Source organism: Rhodamnia argentea, chromosome 3 (assembly GCF_020921035.1).
Source record: "Rhodamnia argentea isolate NSW1041297 chromosome 3, ASM2092103v1, whole genome shotgun sequence".
Classification (NCBI taxonomy): domain Eukaryota; kingdom Viridiplantae; phylum Streptophyta; class Magnoliopsida; order Myrtales; family Myrtaceae; genus Rhodamnia; species Rhodamnia argentea.
The window spans coordinates 34,069,197-34,089,490 of NC_063152.1; the positions used below are offsets into that span (position 1 = coordinate 34,069,197).

The window sequence follows — 20,294 nt, forward strand, 5'->3', positions numbered from 1 at the left end:
TCAAAATCAAACTGAAAGTGTCACCTCCACCCTTTTCGTTTGAAGGTGATCACAAAAGGAGCCTCCCACCTATCCAATAGGTAACATTCTCGTTCCGTTCTTCTCTGGGACAGGTTAGGAAACCCAACTATTCAATTTCGTCAATCTATACAGATCGATGCAAAGCCACACCGATCACGTGAGCCAGATGAGTTTGCTCGTACATGGCCTCTAAAGTTACTCCTGTTCTGGCAAAAATGCGATTCGGACGGCGGATCTGCATCGGCTGAATCAAGCACTTGAATGCTCAACCAGCCATTGGTAGTGAACGGAAAGCATTCATCTTTGTGACGTGTACGTATGATCTATGTGAGTGTGCATCCGCCTTTCAATGTTCTCATTTCCCCTATGCCTGAACTTGAGCATGTTAAGAGCTCAGCAGAAGGAAAACAAATAACAATCACCCCTGACTATTATCTTACAAGGGAGAAAATAGGTCGAACAACCTCAAACTTGGCCAAGCGAATCCCTTGTTGCACTTGAAATAACCGCAACTCGCTCTGCGAATGTGTACATGTCCGCATATACAAGGGAAGGAAATTTGTATCTGTCGTACAGGTAATTATTTTATCGGCCACATGACTCAAGGGAGGAACAACCAAGACAATGTGCGGAGCTAACTCTCGATGGCTCTGAATGTAAGCATTCAAAGAGAAATTCTCCGACCAGTCCTGCCAGAGGTAACACTCAATGTACATGACCAAATCCAACTTACCCTACAAAATTCTACAATGTCCCACAAAAGAATACAGACTGTGAACCGGATTTCAACACAGGGTTTCCGAGGTTGAATAATCTCCGAACGTTTGCACACCTCGGTTTGCTTCTGAAATTTTGCTCATACGCGTGTATCGGCGATGTACCTCTGCTGGCTGCTAAAAAAATAGATACCGTGTGCATAGCCCAGCAAGATGCAATTATCACCAGAAAAACCTGAGCAGGAAATCTTTTTCGCAAGAGTCGTTTCAGCCGAGCAAATCCTTGAACAAGTTAGGGTTTTGACTAGTAGGTGTCACACCCATCTGCCTCACAAGAGCGTCCTTTTCCAATGCATCCTTAAGGTTAGGGCCCTTGCTCAATGGAGACGATCCAGCAGCTCCTCCTGGAGAAGCAGTTCTGATGCTCTGTCCCGATAAGCCACTCAACATATCATCCCCATTAGTTGGAACAGAATTCACAGCACCTCCACTTTGCCCACTTGCAGCAATCTCCACATAAAGCGACATTATATCAGGTGCTTTGCTGGCATTGACTGCTCCATGATTTGGTGCTGAGACATTTTCTCCTTGGTCAAGAAGTCCTTCCAACTGTTTGAATGGGTCTATTGATGGAGCACTACTTGTAACAGTGGTTTCGCCCAAATCAAGCAAATCCGGAGGCGGTTGGACAGTTGTAGGTTTCTCTAATGCAGTGTCTGCGGCTTTGGCAATGTGGGGCTTTTCTGTGGTGTGGCTGCTAGATTTCACAACCTTATGACTACTGGAAGTCAGTCTCTTATCAGTTTTCGATGGACCACCAAAAAGTGAAGCTGCAAGCCTCTGTTTCTCTTCCGAAATTTCAACCTGAGGCTTCTTTAAGTCAAAAGAAGAGGTGGCCTGGGCTCTTGATGTGGACGTACTTACACTTTCGGTCTGTGCACTTCCATTCACGGTTTTCTGTGATGAGGATTCCAATGTGGATGTTGAACCAGAGGAATAACTTGGCCTGCCCCACTTTTTCTGAACACCATCAAGCCGTAACTTGAGTTCTGTAGATCCTGAATTTGATATTGATGGTACTGCTGTGGAAGTGTGGATTTCCCTGGAATAAGATGGCTCAGGAACTGGAACAAGCTCCGTCGAGGGTGTGTAAGAAACTGGAGATTTTGAAGGAACCACAGGCTGGGGAAGCTCGTAAGCTTCAAATCTAAGACCATGCATGGGCACTTCATGATGGTCTTCATTTCTAAAGCTGCTGATGTTAAGCATCCCTGTGCGTGCGCTTTCGGGAATATAAGGCTGAGCACCTTTCTCGAGGGATTCTTGGACATAATGGTTGAGGAAGGAGAGACTTTTATCAATCTGCAAAAATAGCCCCGCAAATATCTCATAAGACAAGTAGATTGATGCTATAGTGCCAGGAATATGACCCAATTAGACAAACTCGTCCTGCAAACTACAGCAATGCAAAGTAAAACACAAAAAAGTACCAAAAAAAACAAGACAAAACTTGACAGTGCTTGTATAACTACTATAAATGGATATTAGTGTGTTGCTAATATGCAGATGAATAATGGCAAATGGGAAAACAGTTGTCAAAAGGGGGGAATATTGCATTAGATGTGATAAAACATTCACAAAAATTCACGAAGTGTAAATAATACAAATGGAGTATTCCCATTGATCAGTCATGAAACTCGATAGGAGCTGTTCTAACAAATGAAGTTGACCACATTGTGTTGGTAAAGGAATCTTATCATCGAAACTCAAGAAAGGGAAAGGATAAACCTATATACGTACGTATACATACTCCACCTTTAGCGAGATAATATGGACCAATGCCTGAACCGAAATATAATATTGCTACGGGAGCATGTATAATTAATTACAGGATGTAGAGACACCACAAGCTGGTTTGCGGTCATAAAGCAATGGGAGGTTCCAGCAGGGAAGAAAGATGATAAACAAAAGCACAATTAAATGGATGACGAGCAGAGGAGACTCGTCTAGAATTTCATTTGACACTATCAAGTGCCCCTCGAAGATGAAAAATAAGAATTTTTGTATTGATTAGCAACCATTGAAGCCAAAAAAACTAGCAGACAACTCCTGCAAGTTGAGTAAACAAATACATATACTATGATTGCTCTGCCTACAAATACATCAAATTTGCACCTAAATACCGCAAAACTAAGTTGAGCACTCTTCAAGTCTCCACGTGCAAATAGGAGGCCCTAGAAAATTTGGCCAAAATCAAGTACAAGCAAATTAGTTTGATACAAGTTTAATGTGTATACTATAGTTTCTAAATGGATGGACCATAGCTTGAATAAACAACACCTTGTAGAAAATAAGCAGTTCAATAAGTAATTCAAAGATAGCAAAACAAGAATTCTAGCATCACCAGAGAACTAACATAATCTATCTTTCCTTACCCCAAAAAAAAAAAACATAATCTATCTTATGCCAAATGGTAGTTCCGTAGCTTAAGGTAAAACTGATGCTTACACAGTGCGGGGCATCTTTTCTAATGCAAGGAAAATAAAGGAAGACCCATAGAGAGAGGAAGAATCAATCATTGTATGAGCATGACTCGCACAAACAAGCATGCATAGCAAGACCATAATGAAATTAGACATGCTTAAGTTCCCCAATCAAGGATCACCTCAATGTCTTCACAGCTGGCATCTGATGGCATGACACACACAACTGCGCGAGCATCTAAGCCAATGAGTGTTTGAAGTTCATATGCACGTTGCTGTAAATCTGTTGAGTGGGAGGCCGACAATTCTTCAATTAAGGATTGGCACTGCACCAAGCAGAGAGAATTAACGCGTTTATGACACTGCAAACCCAGAATGACTCAGTAACTTCACCCTGATCAATACCATCACAAGAGAACCCCCAGAGAGGTTTATTACTCACATGCAAGCAAAAGAAATAATGTCTACTATTACTAGCTCAAATTAAAAGCATCAAATTTAGGCACAGAACCAAAACTTTCATACACTGTCCACTCACGGATGCACAACTCAAACCATCACCACTCTGTTACAACTATACAATTATGAGCCATTCCCTAATGCCCCTTAACTGAAGCGCAGAAATGAAGCCATCAGACCAACCCAAATTTGAAAGTAGAAATGTATGCAAACAATTTAAACTCTCAATGCATGTTCAGCAACATCATATGGCATCAACATAATTAAATCATTTATCTGCTCCAATTCATACCCAATGGAACAAAGAGTATCGATATCAAAGTACATAAAAGTATAAAAATAAACTAGGCCACACAGTATTGTTAATGAATAATAGCAAAAATATATCCCAATCAACCACTGGAGTTCAAATCAATTTCTTTTACAAGCAGAAAAAAATTCAAACAGCCTTCTACCTTCAAAGGAACACTCAATACATTCATTATCAAAGCTTTTCTTACATTTCAATTTCCAGGAAATAAATTCCACTTCAGGTTGTAATTAACTGTACAGAATAAAAATCAGGCAAATATGATATCAGCCAACCAGAGAAAGTTAATCAGAAGAGAGAAGGGAAAGCATCTAGAAACTATACCTCAGGTAGGATATCCACTTCTCTTCCAGCAGCAATTTCATATGCATATAGTTTCATGAGCGCTGTAATTGCGTAAGCCTTCAAAAAGCCATGGAAAAACATCAACCTTGAACCTTAGTGAGAGAATAAATACATGTATACATATTTTCCTTTTTTTCTGATACTGATATTGTAGAGAAACTCATCAAATGAACACAATTAGCTACCTGCCTTTTAAACTGAGAGATGATCAATTTTCAAGAGTAGAACTTCAGCAGATACACAAAAGTTGCATAATGGAAATGGAAGTAACAGAATCAGATAAGCCTATCAAATCTTGTAAGTCAAGACATTAAGGTTGGGTAGTTCCATAAGACGGCCATAAGTAAACACATGAAAGACTAATTGTAGAGGAACTCATCAAATGAACACCATAAGCTACCTGCCCTTTAAACTAAGAGATGATCAATTTTCAAGGGTAGAACTTCAGCAGATAAGGAAAAATTGCATAATGGAAATGGAAATATCAGAATCAGATAAGCCTATCAAATCTTTTATGTCAAGACAATAAGGTTGGGTAAGCCATAAGATGGCCATAAGTCAACACATGAAAGACTTAATCTTGTCCCTTCTAACTCCTGGCCTCAACCCAAGAATGAGCGCCCTGTGCACATGCCTTCATGAGGCAATGCCAGTCCTGACTGAACCCACACTTAGTCAAAGTACACAATGTTTTTCAGCTCTTCAAGTGAAGAAACAAACCCAGATGCTGTTGTAAACCTCTCGACTCAATTTCTCTATGGGTGGTCATTCGAGGTTGGTCGTTTTCCCCTTCTCTCCTAAATTCTCTATGTACCCAACATAAAAAAGAGAGAAAATAACTGATCGTTCATAACTAATATATGTCAGGGCTTATAATTACACGAGGGTTTTGCAAAGGTTTTAGTCAAGTTAGGAGGAACAACGGGAAAAATCCCAAAAGATAGCACTTACGGGCTTTTATACATGTGTAAAATGTAATAAGCATTGTCATTTAGATCAAGCAAGGACATAGCTAGAATCAATAAGACACCTGCGAAAATATGCTTTTCAGGCTAGTGTCCACTTGATTAAGCAAAGAGATGTCTAAAGATTCAAGAATATTGGGATCAGCACAATGAAAAAATAAATTATTTGTCTATGCACTTGTACATATAGATAGAAGGAACTTGTGCAAGTGTTACAATTTATCCAGGCCTGGATTTTCATTTTGGAACATTGAAAGGCAACTTACAGGATGACAAAGACAGCACATGAAACTAAGAAGAAAAGCTTCCAAAGTATTTTATTGCCTTGAAAGCATCTCACTGACTCTGTCCAACCAATAAATCTCTCAACTCATTTCAGCATATTTGCAACAATTAGCCATCACCAACTCAAGTAGCCTCATGTTTTTCAAGCATCATATTAAGTTTATTTGATTGCAGCCACAGCTTTTAAGTAAAAGCACAGATAGCAGTCCAGTTTGGCAAGCACAGACAGTAATCCAGTTTCGGGGTAGAGAAGGGCAACCTTTATTCTCGCAGTCTTGCAGATAAGATTGTATCCCTCTCAGCACCATCCTAGATATTCCTAAATAGCGACTCAGGTCCGACCGCGGGATGTGCGTGCAAGAGTGTAGTGCTAAAGCATTAAAAATATGCACAGCAGTTTCTAAGGCAAACACCAATTCAATGTTAAATTAAAAACATGCATCCTCAACATCTCCCTATAAGATAAGAGTTAACAAACACTCCACCCCTTATAACTCCCATAGGCAGGACCATGTTTCCTCACTGCTACACAAAAATTTCTTTGAATAGGGAAAGTTTAGGCCCAAGTCCACTAAGAGTTTTTATTCAAGTCCCCAGTGGAGTCGTCAAGCTATCGCGACCTTTCCGCAGGCGACCCACCAAGGGAAAGCTAACGGATTTACTAAGCATACACTTAGCGCAGACTCTATCAAGCCCATACCAATTGCAACTTAGGGGTTTTAATTTAACCAATTAAGCATGTAATACTTTTAAAAAGTGGCGAATGTGACTAAACTAATGTGTTCTCATTGAAAAAGATACTCCAAACAAGGCACTCTAAGAAACAATGAGATACCTTAACAGTTTCATCATTTGAATATGCCTCAGCAACATCACATAATTTTCCCGTTATGTAGGATGCAGAATACTTTCCATCAGCGGTTCCGTATTCCCCTAAGACCCAGCAGATCACCTACAAATTGCCAAAGATTAATAGGTACAGCCATTTTTCTCAAAGCCGTTAATATATACATGCTCCAAATTAGGATGATGGAGAAATGATATGAACTATGTGAAAAGCTTACTTGCAGGAAAACAGATGGAAGTTTTGGCTCACCAATGATGCATAGATATGATTCCACCTACACCAAAACAATTTAGAATCAAATTTAAAATATAACACACATGAAATAGAATGGAAATCACTAAAAGGCTAAAAGTGTTTGTGAATGCACATGCACAGATGGATCTCTAGCCAATAACCTATTATATCACATGCACCAGCTATATGTTTGGTATCCTGGACCACTAACCCAACCAGTTTTAGATAGAATAAGTTTAAGACTGGTTTTATACTTGGTAAAGCAATCATCCGAACGATGTAAAGCATTAATGGGCCAATTACGACTGTTGCATTTGATACAGCAATGAAGAAAACTTTTTCTTCTTCTTCTTGTGCTCACAGTTCACATTACAGAAAAAGAAAAGAAGAAAGCAAATCTTTCACAGCAAGGACAACACTTTGGCAGCTACTATAAAACTGTAGTTTGGTGATATTGCCAGCTGACTTAATCTGGCATCAGAGTGATCCATGGTCACCATCAATGCAAATCGCAAAAACAGACTAAAAAAAATTAACAAAACATAAAAACAATGGAATGAATTTATAGCATTCCCTTCCAAACTCTACTCCATCAAAGAAACAAAGTAACTATCTTCCATTCATTTTTTGGGCCATTTCGCAATTCATAATCCAAGATTCAAGGAAATGTCTCAAGTCATTTGGAACTGAAAAGTACAACTACATGGACAACACCAAGAAATGGCAATCCAAACAAAAAGCACAAAAGGGCTACTATGAGCAAAAGTTTGGACACTACTGTAGTAAACAATCTAGCATTTGCATTTTGTAAATAAATTGGAACTAGATCTATTATAGGCATTGACAAGAGAGCTTAGGAACATACAGCAGATGATCTTAACTGACTGTCTGCGGTATCATCATCCTCTCCGAAACCCTCGGCAATCAACCTCATCAAGTTATGTGCAACTTTTATGTTCACCAAATCTCCAGCATGCTCAAAAACTTTATTCATGGTCTGCATAATTAAAGTACCAAAAATGATTAGGTAAAATGAAAGAGTTGCACAACTTTGACGCTCTTCAGGCGAATCAGAAAATGGGAGAGATTGGCACAATACCTGAATAAACCAATGGTTGCTAGGTGCAAATTGCTCCGCAAGTTCAACGCATCGAGATGCTATTTCAGTTTTGTAGTGATTATCGTTGATGCTTATCATGTAATCAATCATGCGATCAACAATCACTTCAACATTAGAGGACTTTGTCATTTTGTAGAGCAGTTCAAAGGTTTTTCGCTTTAGAGTATCATCTGGGTCCTGGTATAGATGTCATTTATCAGTTAAAAAATGTCAAGCAGATCAATAAACTATGCAATCACAGAATTGCTTTGCCACAAAACTTCACATAAAAACTGTACTCAAAGACCAGTGAACACAAAAATCAAAGTGATGATCCCATGCCCCACAACTCAGGCAATGTAAACAAGTACTACATTCCTAATCACGTATGCTTTTTAGTTACTAGTTACTAATTGCCTAGACCTATCAGTTCATGTAAACTACTAACCACACAGCAAACTACAAGAGCTGTTAATGTGCAAAGAAAATGGGACAAAAAAAAAGGGAAGTGGCAAAAGGAAATTATAGAGTAACCACGTCTGAACAAGCTCTTTAAACAGCTATTTCTAAGTGAAAAGCAATTCAAACTTGCATCGCAAAGAAATTTAGAAAGAATAACTCACCTCTAAGCAATCGATAACAGCCAATTGGTGTTGTTCAGCAATATCTGGACTTATCTTTATTAATCTACCAAGGGCGTCAATACCCATATATTTGAGATTATGACTCTCACTCTGTCCACAAAATAGTGATTCATGTGAAGTTCACTAAAAATGAAATGCTAAAACAATGAGTTTATCATTCAACTGATAAAGGAAAACCACCAAAATTAGGCAAAAAACATACCTTCAGGAACTTGGAAATTGCTTCAGCAGCAGCTTCTAATAATTTAGTATTTGGATATATACAAGAGACACAACATATGCATTCATACAAAACAGCATTCCCTATATTACTTAACGTGTCACATTTCCTGAAGATGTCACCCAAAACAGTATACATCTGCTCACTGGCCTGTTTGTCACCACTTCCCAGCAAAGCTAGTATTTTTAACAACTTGATCTGCAAAAGCATTGCACTTGCAGTGAGTTGAATCTGAAGAAAGCTGACAAGCAGATGGCATTAGCAACTTGAACAAAAACTTTACGTTTCAACCCATGCACCAGTCAGTAATTGCAAGCTTTTAAGAATTGAAAAATACCATTTAAGACATATCATACTCTTAGAGCTGCAGCCAACAAACCCAATACAACACACTTGCTAGGCTAAGTCTAAAATTAAGAAGCACCGGGAAAATGGTTAACAAGGCTAAATTTCCTATGTCAATGACATACGATTGGGCAGGAAGGAGCAATCTCAGGAAAAGCAATGGAAGAATGACCTGGAGTGTTGATAATTTTAGCCCTTTAGCGTTCACCTCTGGACTCTAAGGTAGCTCCGTTGGACTGAGTAAACAATATGGTATTGCTACAACAAATTTACAATTTCTACGGGAATTTGACAAATAATTTTCTGTCAGGAGACAATGATTGGTCACTAGGAAGATCGGCTAACCTCATGTTCCTTATTGTACTCCCTATCCGGCAAATTTGTATATTCAGATGTCTATTTAAATGCAGCAGAAATTGGATCTTGTACTTGCTCTGAGCATGAGAAAGAGACTCCTTTTTCTTTTGCTACACTCATTACAATTGGCAAAATATATAGAAATAGATATAAACTCGGCAAGCAAGAGCTTTTAGGGAGACTCAAATCTTTATGCCAGTAAAACACATTACTATCCTTCCCTGTGTTAGGCCCCTACTTCATTGACTTGCAATATATACAAATGACCACGCAATTTTCTTTACTTATCAGAGACTCGACGTTCAAAATTTTAACCGTTAAGTTTCCATTACCAGCAATCAATCTATAACCTTCAAAAGCAACATTAAAGCAAATAAATTTCGATCATATAATCGAAAATCCACACTTCTACATCACCCAGAACATACTTGCACAAGTAAAAAAAAACTCTGATTTTCCAGAAAGATACTAATCATTATATCTAGATTTAAACTTGACTAGATAAATTAAGAGCAATGTGTTAGAACAAACCTGAATGAATGGGGCAGGCATTTGATGGTAGTCATAGCTCTTTGGCAATCTTCTCTCGGCTACTTGTTTAAGAATGCTGATAAAACTGATAACCAAATCTTTATAAGAATTAACATCGATTGTTACGATATCAAAGAGAGGGCATAGGGTTGCACCCATGACACCAGGATCCTTATCACAAAGCGTCTGCAAAAAGATAACCAGATTAGCAAAAGAAAAGACATTCCATCAGATGAAAGGAAAAATATTATTACTCTCCCTAGAAAAGTACTAAAGTTTAGGATCATCATATAAAAACCAGATGAGAGACTTCTAAATCTCCATAGATGCTGCTGAACCAGCACATAAACGGAAAATGCATGATGAGCGACAACATGGTTCTGCATAACACAAATTGCTTTTGTTCAGGCCTCCAGCTGCATAAGGTACATTGAACAGGCGGAGGTGCATCAGCCCCATTTCCTTTGGTGTAGTTAATTGACTCAACATTTACCCTCTAGGCCCACCAAAAGAATCAGCAAGGGGGGCACGAGGAAAACTATTCTTTTCAGCACAGGACGGTAGGTTTGACTCTTTTGATGACATACAATAAGGAAAGGAAGGAGCACTCTCTGTGAGTATTCCTCATGCACAAGTAATTTCATTTTAACATTTTCAGATTAGAGGTTCCAAAAGTTCATACCAAAGAGAAATTGCCAATACACATGGGACAGTTAACAGGATGTCAAATGAAGACAGTTATCACAATTATAATATGTTATTTTGCAACCGAAGGGGAAAAACATGCTTCCACATTTGATGGCTTTCAATTGACCAATAGTGACAATATCACACTAATAACTGCAACAGCTTTGTTAATTTCACATCAAGCGGAAGGAATGGCTGAAAAATCACAGACCTAACTGCAACAACTTTAGAATGCTGCTCTAGAAGGGCTATCAGTGTTTCCCCAGATGAAAAAGAACATGAATTGACAGTAACAAGTGATCCACCTAACCATCTAGGACAATGCAGATAGCCTGAACTCACCCATCTCTCAGAAAATACAAAATTTCAGCATTTGCATTCATGCACTAATCCAAGCTCGAACACGGCCCAACCAAATATCAAGCTTCAAATACCTTACGGAAATTTGATATCAGGTGCAGTACCGAAGCCGGAGACTTCTGATAAAACCGGTGCAGCGCCATGATCGCCTTCTTCCTCACGGCCTCCTTCGCATGCCCCAGGAGCTCCACCACCTGCGGCAACACCGCCGGTATCGTCTCCTCATTGATCAACCTGCATACCGCGTTCAACGCCGCGCAGACCACCAGGTAGTTATCCGACTTGAGATCCTTCTGTATCGTGTTGACAATGAGGATGATGAGATCATGATCCTCGTTCAGGAACAGCGTGACAGCCAAGTAACCGGTCCTCTTGAGCAGCAAACTGTCGTCGTGCGTCATCTTGACGGCGTGGATGTAACCGAAGGAGGCGTCGTGGCCGAGCATCTCGACGTAGACGAGCCGGATGATGTACTCCTTCATCTTGCGCTTGGGGATGTCGGGCTCGACGATCCGGCGCTTTAGGGTTTCGATCTCGCTGAGGATGATGCGGTCCTCCTCGGACTTGGATCGGGCCTCGCCGATGGACTTGACGAGGTCGAGGAACTCCTTCGACTGGCCGAACCCGCCCTGAGAGCCCATCGCGAGCTCCCGGCCGATCGTCTTCAGCTGCTCCAGCTTTGCGGAATTGGGCAATCGAGAGGCTCCTGGGGGATCTCCTGCGAGGGTTTTAACAGCAATCGGTGCGGCAATTGGAACGACGGAGCATTGGGCGAGGAAGGCGAATGCTAGCTCGTAGATCTATGAAGCTGGAGGCGTCGATATTGATCGGAATTTCAGGACGACGTGCTCGGAGAGAGAGAGAGAGAATTGTTGCTCAGTTGAAGAGAAGAAGAAGAAGAAGAAGACAAAGTGCAGAGGGAGGCTCGGGTTAAGTGAAGGCCTGGCAATCGGGGCTCCGGGAGACTGAACGGGTGTGGGAGAAGCGGGGTAATTTCTTACGGCAGTGCAGTGAAAAGAGAAGGGCACATTTTCTCTTTTTGAGAGAAAAGTCTCTGTTTTTTTTATGTCCTTTTAGCAAAATCTGTAATAAATCCTTTTAAAAAATTGTACATAACTTCGACCAAAAAAAAAAAATTGTGCGTAACTTGTAATAAATCCTTCTAACAAATTTGTAATTTTGCATCTCTAACTCGTATGCATAATTAGAGATAACTTTATCGTTTTGCAATTTAACTATCTTCGAAAAAGTCTAACCATATATGGATGAAAAACATTTTAAAAAAATAGTTTCATAAGTGCTATAACTTTCGCACAACCCTCACTTAAGTGTCATAACTTTTTACATATATTCACATGAATGTCATAACTTTCAAAAGATCACTCGAGTGCTGTGATCCTTTAAAAATGTTCATCCTAGTGCCGAAAATCTGACATGGCACGGCACTTATGGCAAACGTTTTTAAAAAGTGATGACACTCTGATCGATTAAAAAGTTACAAGGCACTCAAGTAATAAAAAAAAAAACTTATGATATTTCAATTAATCAAAAAAATATCACGGTACTCAAGCAAGCATCGTACGAAAATTATGACACTTGTGTCATTTTTCTTATAATTAAATGCATAATAGCGATGATTCATACAATTAAATACATAATTATAATTGACTCTAGTTCTACTAAACCTTAGTAGAATCTAAATTTTTACTAACAATTATGTTGCTAGATTGGATTGTAACGAATCCTTTAGAAATTTACAAGAAATTTTTTATTTCTTTACCAAATCAAATTTAGAATGATATAATTTTTTTATATCTGCATATTAAAAATGCATATAAACCAAATTAAGAATTACAGTAAGTTTATGAATTAACCTTTGAAGGAGCTTCAGTGTTATTTGGATTTTAATTACTTATAAAGAAACTCTCGCGATAAAGTGAATATTAGCAACAACGAATTTTAGAAAAGGTGCCTATGATTTCAAAAAGTTATAAAAGAAAAGGACGAGATAAATAAACAGTATATTATCAGCATCTAATCAACCTAGCTACATTGGGTAATGTTTAATAAAGCTTCACGCAATTTCCTTTGTAAAGATCAAGACAATGACAACAGACATACCAATAAAGTTTGTCAACATCAACAATTTTTTCATCATCTATTGGCGTTCTGGTGATTTTTTCTTTTGGTAGTTCTGTAGTTTTTATTGTTTGACTGATATTACCATTGACGAAATTACCAAAAAAAAAGTCTTAAACCTATTGCAATTGTGCCAATTCAATCCTAAGCCATTTTATGTGTCAATTCAACTCCAAACATTTTGCATTTACACCAATTCAATACTTCATGTCAACTTTGGCCGATCAACGCAAGCGTGAATACCGGCCAACATTGATGTGGACACGACATCGACGTGGACAATTATAAATAATATTTTAATATTTCTTAAAAAAAATTATTCTTTTTTTTCCTTTCCGTCTTCTTCCTTCGACCGATCGCCGGATTAGCAATTGGCCTGTGGATGATGACCTCCCCTAGGCCGAGCTTCACCACCGTCACAAGGTGAGGCCGGACCTCGCCTAGTTCCAACTTCGTCGGGGTCGGCCGACGTCCTCGTCAACGAATTCCAGCTTAAGTTGGCCGGACGGATTGAATTGGCACAAAAAAAAGTTTAGGACTAAATTGATACGATTGTAATAGGATTAAGACTTTTCTTATACTTTTCCAATTATTATTTTGCAGCAGCAACCAATTCAGAGTATCGTCTACAACGCAATTTAAGGTATATCATGTTAACATATATTATTGTAATTGCTAAACAATATCCCATACTCTAATTTATTGTCGATTTTTTTTTTTCATAAACATGTAAAAGCATGGGGCCACCAATATTGTGCAAGTATGACATGAATGTCTACGCCAAGTATAGTAACATAAGAAAAATTGCGTAAATATATTCTTATGATACAACTAAATAAAATTGTGCATAGTTCAAAAAAGCAATTAACTAGCACCAGTAAATGCAAGACATATTAACAACCAATGGCTATAAAATTTTCACGAGAAAAATGAAGGAATGTAAATATCATTCTTCTAGAAATCTTATTCGGACCCAAATTCGAATTGCCAAACGCAATCCAAGAGAATTCTAGACATGAATTCTCGGTGAAAGGACATTACATATTTCTTTATAACCTAGCAAGATGTTCGGGCGTTTGCTAGAGTTTTAAGTTTGAACTTGTTATATTATAAATCAAGTATTGCATATTTCCATGATATATCCAACAACCCTCTTTCTTTTGATACATTGGCATGAATAACTAGATATCCATCAATTTTTTCCAAAAGGATAACGATAAATTGGTTACACTCGAGATTAGCAAGAATTTTAATGAAAAAGGAAACTGAAAAAGAGAAATCACCTCCGACACTCCATAAATTGAGATGAGCAAATAACCAATGGGGGTTGCTCTACTAGCCATCCTTTTCAAGTTGTGAAGGAGAAGGTGGGGAATTCGACTCCCTACATTCTTAGGGGTTGGGGGTGAGAACGCGTGAGTGGAAGAGCAGGATTTCGCAACTTGCAGACATCATTTAGAGCCCACGGTGTGACTTCTAAAATAGAATATGATATGATAGAATAAAACAAAAAAAGAAAAAGAAAAAAAGAATAGAGATGAACAAATGAAAGGGATACATGAAAATTATACACATTTACCTTACTCGTCTTTTCCACTCCGAATTAATGGCATAAAGTCGGAGATTTCGATAAATAAAGGAAAGCTCTCAATAGAGAGGAATCTACATTCTCACCTCCTATTTCAAACTTTTTTTTATGGATTCACATTATCTTGCGGGTTCGAAATATTACATTTGTTTATATTTTCATTTAACAAATAATTAAATTTTGCATCTCTTGTTTTCTTTCAATTTGAAAATAAATTTACATTATGAGGTTTGGATCCACTTTAAAAAAATCCGCATAAACTCCAATAGAGAAACTAATTGACATTGCATGTATTTCATTATAATCCTCTACATATTACTTCTCTTGCCAAAATTCACATCATCAGAACATTTAGAGTAATATAACAAATACATTCTTAGATCCGCGTGACACGCGGACATCTTATAAGCTGAGCTAATGTTAGGAAGGATAATGCATATGTCATTGCAACACGTAATGGATTATATTCACTCATAAATTTCCCGTGCATGAAGTTTATAACTCAATTTACCATTGTGTTGGGTAGAACTTACAATTTTTTGCAACGATATGAATGGGATGAAGCGAAAATATCATTATGAGACGTTTTTACCAACCGCAGGGAGTAAATTTTTCGTTTTCAAGCAAAACTTGCCTCCAAGGGCACATTATGTTGGACGATGAATCGGGTCGGGTTTGGGCTGGCTACATGAACTTCTGTTTGGTTAGGCCTAAAAAATTCATTAAGTACCTGGGCCCATTCAGGGCCTTGATGAGGTGGATTGAGCCCATAAAAAGGAGCTGCTTGCCCAAACCCGCAATTTTTCATCGAATTGGGCCCCGACCGACAAGCCCATCTCGAGAGGCGAGCCCTTCTCAAATGATCGAGCGCCGATAAGGAGTTATTACATAAGAGTTGGCTAAACGGGGCTCCTGAATCAAAAGTTGAACCAAACATCTCAATTTTTTTTTCCTAGAGAGAAAGCTGAATCAAACACAGTCTCAATGTTTGATCTAGACCAAATACTACCTTAGCTATCGTAATTATTACAGATGCTCTCTCTCTTGACCAAGGTAAGTTGCTCCGGTTCATAGAGAAGTGCTTCATCGCCACCAAACATGCCATTACATGCTTCCGGCAAAGAATTACCAAGATCTTAAAGATGCTATTCTCACCCTTATTACTAATTGTCGCGAATCAAAATCGGGTCCTCTCGACCGGCGCAACACTCCTTGGGAAAGGGCGAACTAGCGACGGATCTCCGGACAAAAAAACGAGTCGATTTGTGTGTACTTTCGCGACCAATTCTACTTTTTTTTTTTTTGTCAGCCCGCTTGCGGGTGCAGCTTAAGGTCTTGCTCGGTCCGGCCCTTCTTCATGGACATCACAGCAAGGCAGAGGGTGGTGCCTGATGCGATCACGGCCAGTACTGCCGAGGCCACGAACGCTCCGTCTCTGACCAGGTAGCATTCCCCGTCCAGCCATCCTCTCCCGTAGGGCTGCTCTCTGCTCATGCTGGTCGCCGCTCCAAGCACCGCTGCCGCCACCCCAAAGCTCGTCCTGATACCGTGAAATCAGTTCAGTACCCCGTACGACACGATCATCTAATGCCATTCTCTCCCCGCCATTGAATAGTTTCGCATCGACATAGCGCGCAAAATGTACGAACATCGACACCTTGTGTTCCAATATAAAAATCATCGACATCATAGTCTTCACGTAGCCAATTCGCCCGCGACTCTTTTGACCGTGATTATAGGGGAGATTGGCTGACTAAATTCACAGCACAGAATTCTAATCTGTACTGCCAAGAAAGCTCAGCTGAATTTACATGCTCGTACTTAATGTGGACCAATGATTCGTGGCTCTTTTGGTTCAACCACCATCAACTCAAATCCAGTTCCAACCCCTACAATAATAATGCAACAGGTCTGCGTCAAAGGAGAGACAGGTGACCTACCATGAAACCACAAAGAGAGCCGCCTTTGTCAGCCTCTTCCCTCCGCGCCTCTCGAAGCTCTTCCCGTCTCTCGAGCAAAAGCCGGAGCATATCGCGGCGTACCCGACTACCTGCGCTGCCGAGAGGCAAGCCAGTGCCACGACCCCGTACTTGAACGCATGGCTCCGGGGCAAGTAGCATAGCTTGCCATCCCATTTGAGTTGCCTCACCTTGAGAAACAGACCGAAACCTCTCACATCACATGACATGATATTACCAACACAATTGATTCTATTGAACTGACAAATTTTTCACCGTAACGTTTTTACCTTGGTTTTCTTGATCTCGGCAGCGACGCACGAGAGGGCCGCGGCGACGGCGAAGACAACGACGACGACCGATGAGAGCAAGAGCGCGGCGAGGCCGGGCCGCCGGTTTCCCATCGTGGGGGATTCTTTGCTTGGGTTCTTCTTCTCTGGGTGGGGAGTTGGAGATAGAGGAAGAGACTAGGAATAGAGGAAGGCTTGGAGATTACTCAAGAAACGGGAAGTGGTCCTCCTTGGGCTTGGGATGGGACGGTTGGATGATTTTTGGTTGCTTTGGTGAGTGGTTGAAAGGATTCTCTCCAAAGGAGCAGCAACCTTGCATTGCTTTGAAGGAGGGGCAAAGTTCGCTATCAGCTGTTTGCTTGGAAAGGTTTTGGTATCAAAAATCAATGACGATGTTGAAAAAGGGCTTCTTGCCCGACGTGTGCTTTCCGTTGAAGCCGGTCAAAGTCACCTAATATTAGGTGGGATAACGCGATTGAAAGAATTTGGATGCGTTTTATTTTATCTAGAAGAATAAATCCGATATTCGTCTCGTATGGACAAACATGTCGATCGACGCGATCCGATACTCGCGGCGCTCTTTCCGGTCGTCGGGAATTTCCCCGACGAAGATTTTGCAAGAAGCGGATCTACCGAAGCCGGTGGTCGGACCGAATGATTTATTCCCGATAACATGGAACTAGTCTCTCTTGTGTAACGTGACTTGTGGGGGAGTGGTGGGGTTTAAGCTTTTAATGTGGGGGGCTAGGTAAGGACTGGCGAAAGAGTTTTTATTCCGTGGGAATCGAGAGAATAAAATCCCGGCGAGCGGGTCTCCTGCTTCATCTTGGAAACTTGGTGGACCAGAAGCTGAAGCTGATCTGTCCGGATGCATGCGGTCCAATCCGATCGCTGCTTCATGTTTGTGCGCAGACGCCGGCGGTGCGCCGCCGCCGTCCTCTCTCGTTCCTGCATTTCTCTCGGCCGAAGAGAGGCATGTGGCGGACACGGCGTGGCGCTTCTGCTGGCGTTGGCGAGCCAAGGGATCGCCACATGGACTCTTGCTCTTCACACGGTTTTTAGGGATGGATATGGATGGTTTTTCTTTTCTTCTCTTTTCTTTTTTTGTTAAATTCAGGTTGCAACGCTCATTTGACGCCGCGACTTTCGTTTGTCGATTATTTGAGTACCGTGATTTCTATAAAAAAAAAAAAATTCATATCTTAACTTTTAATCGTTCACTTGACTTATATAACTTAAAAAAAAAAAAAGCCGTTCACGCCCAGCATTGACAATGGATGTGGAATGAAACTTGTGATAAACGTTTTCAAAAAGTTATGACGCATAAGGGATAGTCCTCCAGTGATTAGAAAAAATAAATTATAGCACTTAAGTGAGCATCAAACGAAAGTTATGGTACTGAAGTGATCCAAAAAATAATTATGGCACTCAAATGAGTGTGGACGCACTTATTATCCTCTTCCTAAGAATTTAAAGAGCAAGTGGCCTTTGGATTACGTTTAGAAATACAGTTTCTTTTATATGAAAATCTTGTTTGGATGACTATGCATGCAAATAATTATTTCGGAAAAACAAATCAAATGTAGTATATTCTTTTAAAAGTGGAGAAATTTTTCCTTTTTCGTGTTTGGGAAAGTGGTTCTTATGAATTTTATTGCAATAAGTGCAATGGAAGTATGGAAACTTGTTGCGAAAGTACAATTAAGTCTTAAAACTTGCAAAAAAAAAAAATGTAATCAAATCCTAAAACTTGTCAAATTAGTATGATTGAGTCATTCCTTTAACATCATTCACTTTGGCTGATGAAAAATATTGACATGATTTTTTTTATTATTTTCTCTTTCATACGTGGCGATGACCTAGTTAAAACAATGTCATATTGATCCAAATATCATTGTTTATGTAAATTTTGTGTAAATTATATTAGAAAATAAACAAAATCAATAAAAGGGGTTGGAAAGTAGGCAACAAGCCGCCCCACCATCGCTCAACTATGGTAGGGGATGGTCGGCGGGGTTGGCGGGCCGTAGCGGCCATCGCCGCCTGCTTTCTAGCCCCTTTTCTGTAATTAGCTTATTTTTGAATCCGTATTATATAAAATTTGTATAAAAAATTAGATTTGGACTAAAAAGACATCGTTTTAGCCACATCATTGTTATATAAGATAGAGAAAATATTTACAAAAGTCAAAATCAGCATTTTCCATCAGTCAAGTTGGACCCCCTCTCTCTCTGCTAGGACTTTCTAACCGCCACTTGCCCTTTCCTTTTGAGTAGTCCCTGAGGGACGGCCCGCCCTCCCTTCATTTTTATTAGTATGCTTTCTTCTTAATTTTTATTTTGCTTGTCTCTCTTTTCTCTCTTGATTTGCTGGGAGTTCATGAATAAATTTCTTTAGATGATCTTGGATGGATGTGAAGACTGGTTAGGCCATTCGTTTGATCGACAACCAATGATGAGGATGTTCATGATGTGGCTCCACAACCTCTACAAGATTAGGCCACTTTCCTCTTCCAATTTAGATTTGAATCAAGTTTTGGAGGTTTTACTCTACCAAGCTAGATCGAAATATAGATTTGGGAGTTCCTTCCAAGTATTTCATCTATGTTCTTTCAATATATTAATGTTGGTGTCTCTATAAGGCATTGGTAATTAGAGTGTCAATCTTAGACGTGCACCGCAAGCCATTGAAAATGAAGTGGGAGAACTCAACGTGTGTTTATCACTAAATTTGGTAATCGGCCGTCGAACGTTCACTGGGATAGATTTGTTTTTGAGGGATGAGAGCCTGCTGCCTGCTACAAACTACAAACCATACTTTGTTATGTACTTTTAATGTTTTGCTTTCTTTAGCTGTTATTTGAGATTTGTTAGACTTGAAGCCATCTATGTACTTCTCGAATATTCTGATATATGAATGACATTTTTCTTTTGACCAAATAAAAAGTTGGATAGAGTTAATAAAATGATTCAATTGCATCAATTTGATAAGTTTTAAGATTTGATTGCACTTTTTGCAAGTTTTAGGACTTACAATGCACAAATCCGTTTTCTATTTTAGACGTAGGACAAGAAATCTTGACGCGCGGCCATTGTATTTAAGAATCTTGACTCGCGGCCTTCAGATGTTTTTGAGAATGGTGAAATTGCAAATTCAATCATATTCGCATATCATTACCATCACTCTCTCCATTATATCACGCGACAAGAGCTATTAGCCCCTTTGAATTTTTTTTATTTATCCTTTTATTCATTAGCATTAATTATTATTTCTGTCGTTTCTTTATTTTCATCTCTAATCTTCTTCTTCCCCACCATGCCAAGGCTAAGGAAATGACGAACGAATACAAATGTCACCGGTCACCACGACACCATAGACCATCACCTCTAAGAGTCCTCGCCGAGGGTTGCC

The 20,294-nt window shown here is 39.6% G+C and overlaps 2 protein-coding genes across 2 annotated transcripts; both read right to left on the reverse strand.

The window, feature by feature from the left end:
• Nucleotides 1-424: 424 nt before the first annotated feature.
• On the reverse strand, nucleotides 425-11,811 carry LOC115747964 (AP-4 complex subunit epsilon). The gene is made up of 11 exons (XM_030684298.2): nucleotides 10,983-11,811; nucleotides 9,862-10,047; nucleotides 8,611-8,826; nucleotides 8,388-8,498; nucleotides 7,765-7,962; nucleotides 7,531-7,662; nucleotides 6,649-6,705; nucleotides 6,420-6,536; nucleotides 4,314-4,391; nucleotides 3,403-3,546; nucleotides 425-2,099 (listed from the first exon to the last, which is right to left on the reverse strand). The coding sequence occupies exons 1-11, from the start codon at nucleotides 11,547-11,549 to the stop codon at nucleotides 1,005-1,007; spliced, it is 2,901 nt and encodes a 966-aa protein (XP_030540158.2). The 5' UTR covers nucleotides 11,550-11,811; the 3' UTR covers nucleotides 425-1,004.
• A 3,829-nt stretch (nucleotides 11,812-15,640) lies between these two features.
• LOC115748029 (protein MODIFYING WALL LIGNIN-1) lies at nucleotides 15,641-17,269 on the reverse strand. Its single transcript, XM_030684395.2, has 3 exons — nucleotides 16,884-17,269; nucleotides 16,576-16,784; nucleotides 15,641-16,175 (listed from the first exon to the last, which is right to left on the reverse strand). The coding sequence occupies exons 1-3, from the start codon at nucleotides 16,995-16,997 to the stop codon at nucleotides 15,941-15,943; spliced, it is 558 nt and encodes a 185-aa protein (XP_030540255.1). The 5' UTR covers nucleotides 16,998-17,269; the 3' UTR covers nucleotides 15,641-15,940.
• Between the last annotated feature and the right edge of the window lie 3,025 nt (nucleotides 17,270-20,294).